Source organism: Misgurnus anguillicaudatus, chromosome 19 (genome assembly GCF_027580225.2).
Source record: "Misgurnus anguillicaudatus chromosome 19, ASM2758022v2, whole genome shotgun sequence".
NCBI lineage: Eukaryota > Metazoa > Chordata > Actinopteri > Cypriniformes > Cobitidae > Misgurnus > Misgurnus anguillicaudatus.
This window is the reverse complement of record NC_073355.2, coordinates 31,062,501-31,067,500: the sequence shown is the minus strand read 5'-3', so window position 1 is coordinate 31,067,500 and position 5,000 is coordinate 31,062,501. Positions and strand designations below refer to the sequence as shown.

Sequence of the window (5,000 nt, the reverse complement as noted above, 5' to 3'; positions counted from 1 at the left end):
ACCTGACTCACACACTTTCTTGTGGTCTTCACCCCTCCAGAGTCTTTTAATAATTCAAGCGTCTATAAAATTCAAATGAGATAGATTTTTTTAAACACACCAGTAAAGTCTGAGCACAAGCTCTCTTTTTTCCAACCCTGCTAAACCCTCGTCCCTCACTGTCCTCCTTGCCTACCAACCGTTGCCCTGGAAACTGTAACATCCTGGAGACACATGCGGTACAGGCAACGATGAAACAGCAGAGAATGGGAGTGGAGAAACGGTGTGCATTAACAAAATAAGATACAACACACACCATCAGATATAAGTTTATATTGACAACAGTGCTTATATAGAGTATAAACACACAGAGGTGGCATAATGAGGAACAGTTTATTCACTGGGCTCATTAATGCATACTCAGTGTCGGTACAGAGCAGAATATGGATCGATACTGCGAGGTCTATCAAATGCTTTGGTTCGGATACAGTGTAGCCTACATCACAAATCAGCAATTCAGTAAGGCATGCACAGGCAAATCTGCACAAAATCAGGATTGTTATAATATCATAACGTCTCTTATGACAAATCTCAAGAAAACAATTCAGCTTTGACTAGCACATGTGCTCTTAATAGAACAAACAATTGAATTTGTGAGGCTATGTTGTATAAACACGAAAAGAATATGAATAAAAATGATTGTTTTAACAGCAGGTAAAACTTGTAACTCAGAGAATCAAACTCGGCTGGTGTTATTGAAACATTTTTACAATGTGCAGCATAGGAACACATGCAGTGTTTAGGCTACATGCATTTAGGATTCCCAAAAACATACCAGCAAAAAGCTATTTCTCACCATATACTTTTTACGCAGAGTTTGCATACTGATACAAAATACTCTTGAAAGCACTGTAGTGTTAACAGTCAAGATTTGCATTACGAATACTGTTCATGTCCACAGTAGACACTCGGATTAGCAGAAGCAGTACAAATATGTACAGACACATATATACATACATATGAACGGTGTAAGCAGATTAAATAGCCTATAAATAGCGGAGCAGAGCAATTCAACAGAACAGAAGCCAAGCTGGCATTCACAGACTGCACGCAGTTCGTATTAGTGCTGATAAAAAATGTGCATGCTACGCTCATTTATGTTTAGGTGGCGGGATGTGGAATGATCAGGAATAAAATGCATTTAAAAAAACGATTTTAGCCCCGAAGCCCATAAGTGGGGGAGTCTCGTACCACCCATCCCGAGTCAGCGTGTGTGTCATCATCTAACTGTCCGTCACACTGAATCAGTCGCTTTAGTTAAGGAACATTTACAGAGTGCTACACAACTAAAATTTCACTTTTAAAAAAATAAGATTACTTATTTCATAAAGTTAACAAGCGCCTTCGTCTCCATCAAAAAGCTGTAAACATCAGTGAAAATTTTGTTGTTTCAATTTAAAACCTCTAAAATTTGCATTAATTCAGCTTAAAAATATTAGTTGACTTATATTTATAAATTTAATTAATTTCTCGAAATTTTAGAGGCACCACCAACACATACTTTTTAAGTTGAAGTAACAAATCTTTTTTACAGTGAATCATTTGCATGCAAGAGACCTAAACCTACGAACATCAGCCAAATCCAACATCTCTCAATGGTGACAGTGGACGTAATGTGTAAAACAACTCCTTGAATAAAGTCATATACATTTATCCCGTCGTGTCCTGTCTCTGTCTTAAACATGCCCATCTAAGCCGGAAAAAAAGCTGGCGTATGGATTTTGGCACAGTCGGTGTGGCCTGACTATAGGAATGATTTAGGTTTCAATCGTTCAGCAAAACAAATCATTTAACTGTGTGACATGATTCGTCATAGTTAAAATTACTACTTACACAGGTTACTATTCGTGATATATTGTAAACATTGTGGTATAAAAACACGACTGCTGTCAAAACAGTCTGGATCGACATTATGCCCTCAAACGTGGCCGCACACCCACACTGCACAAACACAATAATGAACGAATGGTTTGCTTTCTGTTTGACTGGAAGGAACCGGCTGAGACTATATAGCTGCAAAGAAGAGGGGAGGGCATGCTGGCGAGCATTAAGATATCGGTTTCCTCACCCACAGGCAAGCAGCCAATCAGATTGAGCTTGGATCTCTGTACTGCTTTCCTTATCTCTCTCTCTCTCTGTCTCCATCCCTCCATATGTGTGAAACAAAAGACTGCATCTATGCTTTGACCCCTCCCTCTTTTTTCCTCTCTCTTTCTGTCTCTTCTCTCAGTGTAGGAATCCTGAGAGAGAGAGAGAGAGAGAGAGAGACATCTCTTCCCACATACCTCTCGGCCCGGCTTTTAAAGTCTTTTTTAAAATCAATCTATGCATTTTTTTATCACTAAGAAAACATAAACTAATCTCCTACATGAGAGAAAATATCTCTGCTAAGCTAGAAAACCAAACCCCCACCATGTCCCTCATTCTTCCCTCTTATCCTCAAGGGCTACTTGACTAATAAAATGAGATCATCCTGGTGGTCTCCACTCTGACATCATCTAAAATGATGAGTCCTTTGAGAGAGAAAAAAAACATGCAGGCCTTGTCGTTTCGGTCGTGATCCTGGATCATTCAAGAAGCTGAGGAGTTCATGTTTTTCAAGATAGTTCTGGCACGATATAAGATGAAAGTAACATCCAGAGTCTGGAGTCGGAAACTGTAAAGCATATAGGAGCTTGTGCGATGCAAAAAATGCACGGCGGGAGAAAGATGAAGAAAATGGTCATCATGGATTGGTTGTGGATTGTGTGGTTTTCTTAATCCGGAGCATCTTGATGACCATCAGGTCTTAAGCATTACTGAAAGAGAGGCATGGAGAGGCTTTAAAACAATCCAACATTGTAAATAAGCACTATATGAATAAATAAAAATACTTATTCAGCAAACAAATTACTAGGGCTGTCACAATGATTAAATAATCGTCTCATTGCGATTGTTTGACCTCATCGCAATGATTTCAGATCACCGCAATGATTGCACATCTCTCTAAAAAACGTAAGGGGGAGCTGCAGCACCTGTATAAACGAGACAATATCAGATTACTTTAAAATGTGTGTTATGTGTATTAATATTTACTGCCAGGTAAACGTTGCAAAATATTTAATTTAAATAATCACAACAATGTGTGAAAATTATTTCATATTATTTAATCATTGTCATAACCGTCAAAGCACTAAAACAGGCAATTAATCGTCATAATCGGCACAATTTATTAGCCAATTAACCGTCAGCCAAATTTCATAACCGTGACAGCCCTACAAATTACTGTTATATACATATTCAGTTTTATCTAAATTCTGCAGGGCTAGCATGCTAACAAACTCAGAATATAATACAAATCCTGCCAGTGAGCTGAAACTTTAGTCGGACATTGACTTAAATCACAAAGTCAGCTTTAGGTTTTGCATTCGATTTCACATACTCTGCACTCATTTGAAGGACACTCACCACCCCAGTTGATGACAATAGTTAAAACAATGATGATTATCCCGCCCACCAATGACACGATCGACAGGACCTTTGCGTTCCGCCCAAGACGACGCGCGCCATCCACGTTCCCTTGCTGTAGACTGTTACGAGACTGAAAAAGAAAGCAGGGTTAAATGAAAAGAAACATTATGTTTACGGTGGCTTGTGTACACAAACACGTACCATCACTGAAAAGGCCAAGCCCACAATGTTGATTGGCCAGACAGGGCAAAGGCAGGCCAGAATAGCCCAGACCAGATAATCATTGGGTTTGGAGCCATCAAGTCCCGGATCAGTGGCTGCGCTGGGCTGTCGGGTAAGGGACGGCCGTGGTGACCCTGCGAGGCTCAAAGATCCAGAACGACTGCTCAGCCTAGCACGACCATTTGAGTAGCCTTGGTTAGGCTTGGCATGCTGCTGACGTGGAGAAGAAGAGGTGGGTTGAGAACTGTAGACAACAGCTGGGCAAACCCCATTGCCTGGTGAGATAGTGAGAGAGAGAGAAAGAGAAAGACAGAGAGCATCCGAAAGTGAAATAATGGTCGATACAGACAGGGTTCCCATAATAATTGAATTTACATTACTTTCCAAGACCTTATCAGGCATTTTACAAACACTTAATACAAGTGGCGGCTCGTGACTGCTCTTCCGATGGGCACAAATTCAAAATTATGTGTTCGGAGTGTCATGTGTGTTGCTTGCGTTTACAAAATGTGTGTTTGTTGCATCATGTGAACCATGTGCATCACGTGTTTTGTCAAAATAACTGCCTGCTGCACACGCGTCAAAACCGTTTATGATAAAATAGATGCTCACGTTCACAAAATACACGCAAGACACTCCCTTAACAGTAAACTCTGATTACGCATGAGATTATGCGAGTATCTGGCAAACGCGAGCGTCTCTTTTATCAACCACTTATTTTGACAAGACACGTGATGCCCATAGGTTCACTCGACGCGCCAAACACATATTTTGAAAAAAAGGAACCACACACATGACAGGCTACATACATGTTGTGACGAACTTCGCATCGAGCGCCCTCGAAAAAGAAGTCAACGGCCTGAGTTTTGCAAGCAAGCTATTTTTTTTATGAAAAATGAAATATTTTTCATAATTGAAGGAATATTTCCCCCCAAAAATTTAATTTCTATTATAATTAACTCGCATTTAAAATTACCATAAAAAGATGATAACATGCTGGCATTTGAATATAAAATTATTTGTTTGTGTTTAACTGATAAAAAAGAAGTCATATACATCTAGGATGATTAAATTGTGAGAGAATTATAATTTTAACTACTTACTATTTAAAATTATAAAAACTGATAACTACACTGAAAAAATGATTCATTGAATTTAATCAATTTTTTTAAGGTAAGTGGTTGCAATCAATTTATTTAAGCTACATTTAAACAAAAAAGATTAATAAAGTAAAATAAAATATAAAACTTTTGTTTAAATGTAGCTTAAATAAATTGATTGCAACCACT

General features: G+C 38.7%; 1 protein-coding gene across 1 annotated transcript in view; it reads right to left on the bottom strand.

The window, feature by feature from the left end:
* Window positions 1-297: 297 nt before the first annotated feature.
* Window positions 298-5,000, bottom strand: part of LOC129436296 (uncharacterized) — a 10,075-nt gene continuing 5,372 nt past the window's right edge. Inside the window, exons 3-5 of the mRNA XM_055194344.2 lie at window positions 3,691-3,986; window positions 3,487-3,619; window positions 298-2,837 (exon numbers count right to left, since the gene is read on the bottom strand). Coding sequence (XP_055050319.2) covers window positions 2,821-2,837; window positions 3,487-3,619; window positions 3,691-3,986 — 446 coding nt within the window. The 3' untranslated portion in view covers window positions 298-2,820. The remainder of the gene's footprint in view (window positions 2,838-3,486; window positions 3,620-3,690; window positions 3,987-5,000) is intronic.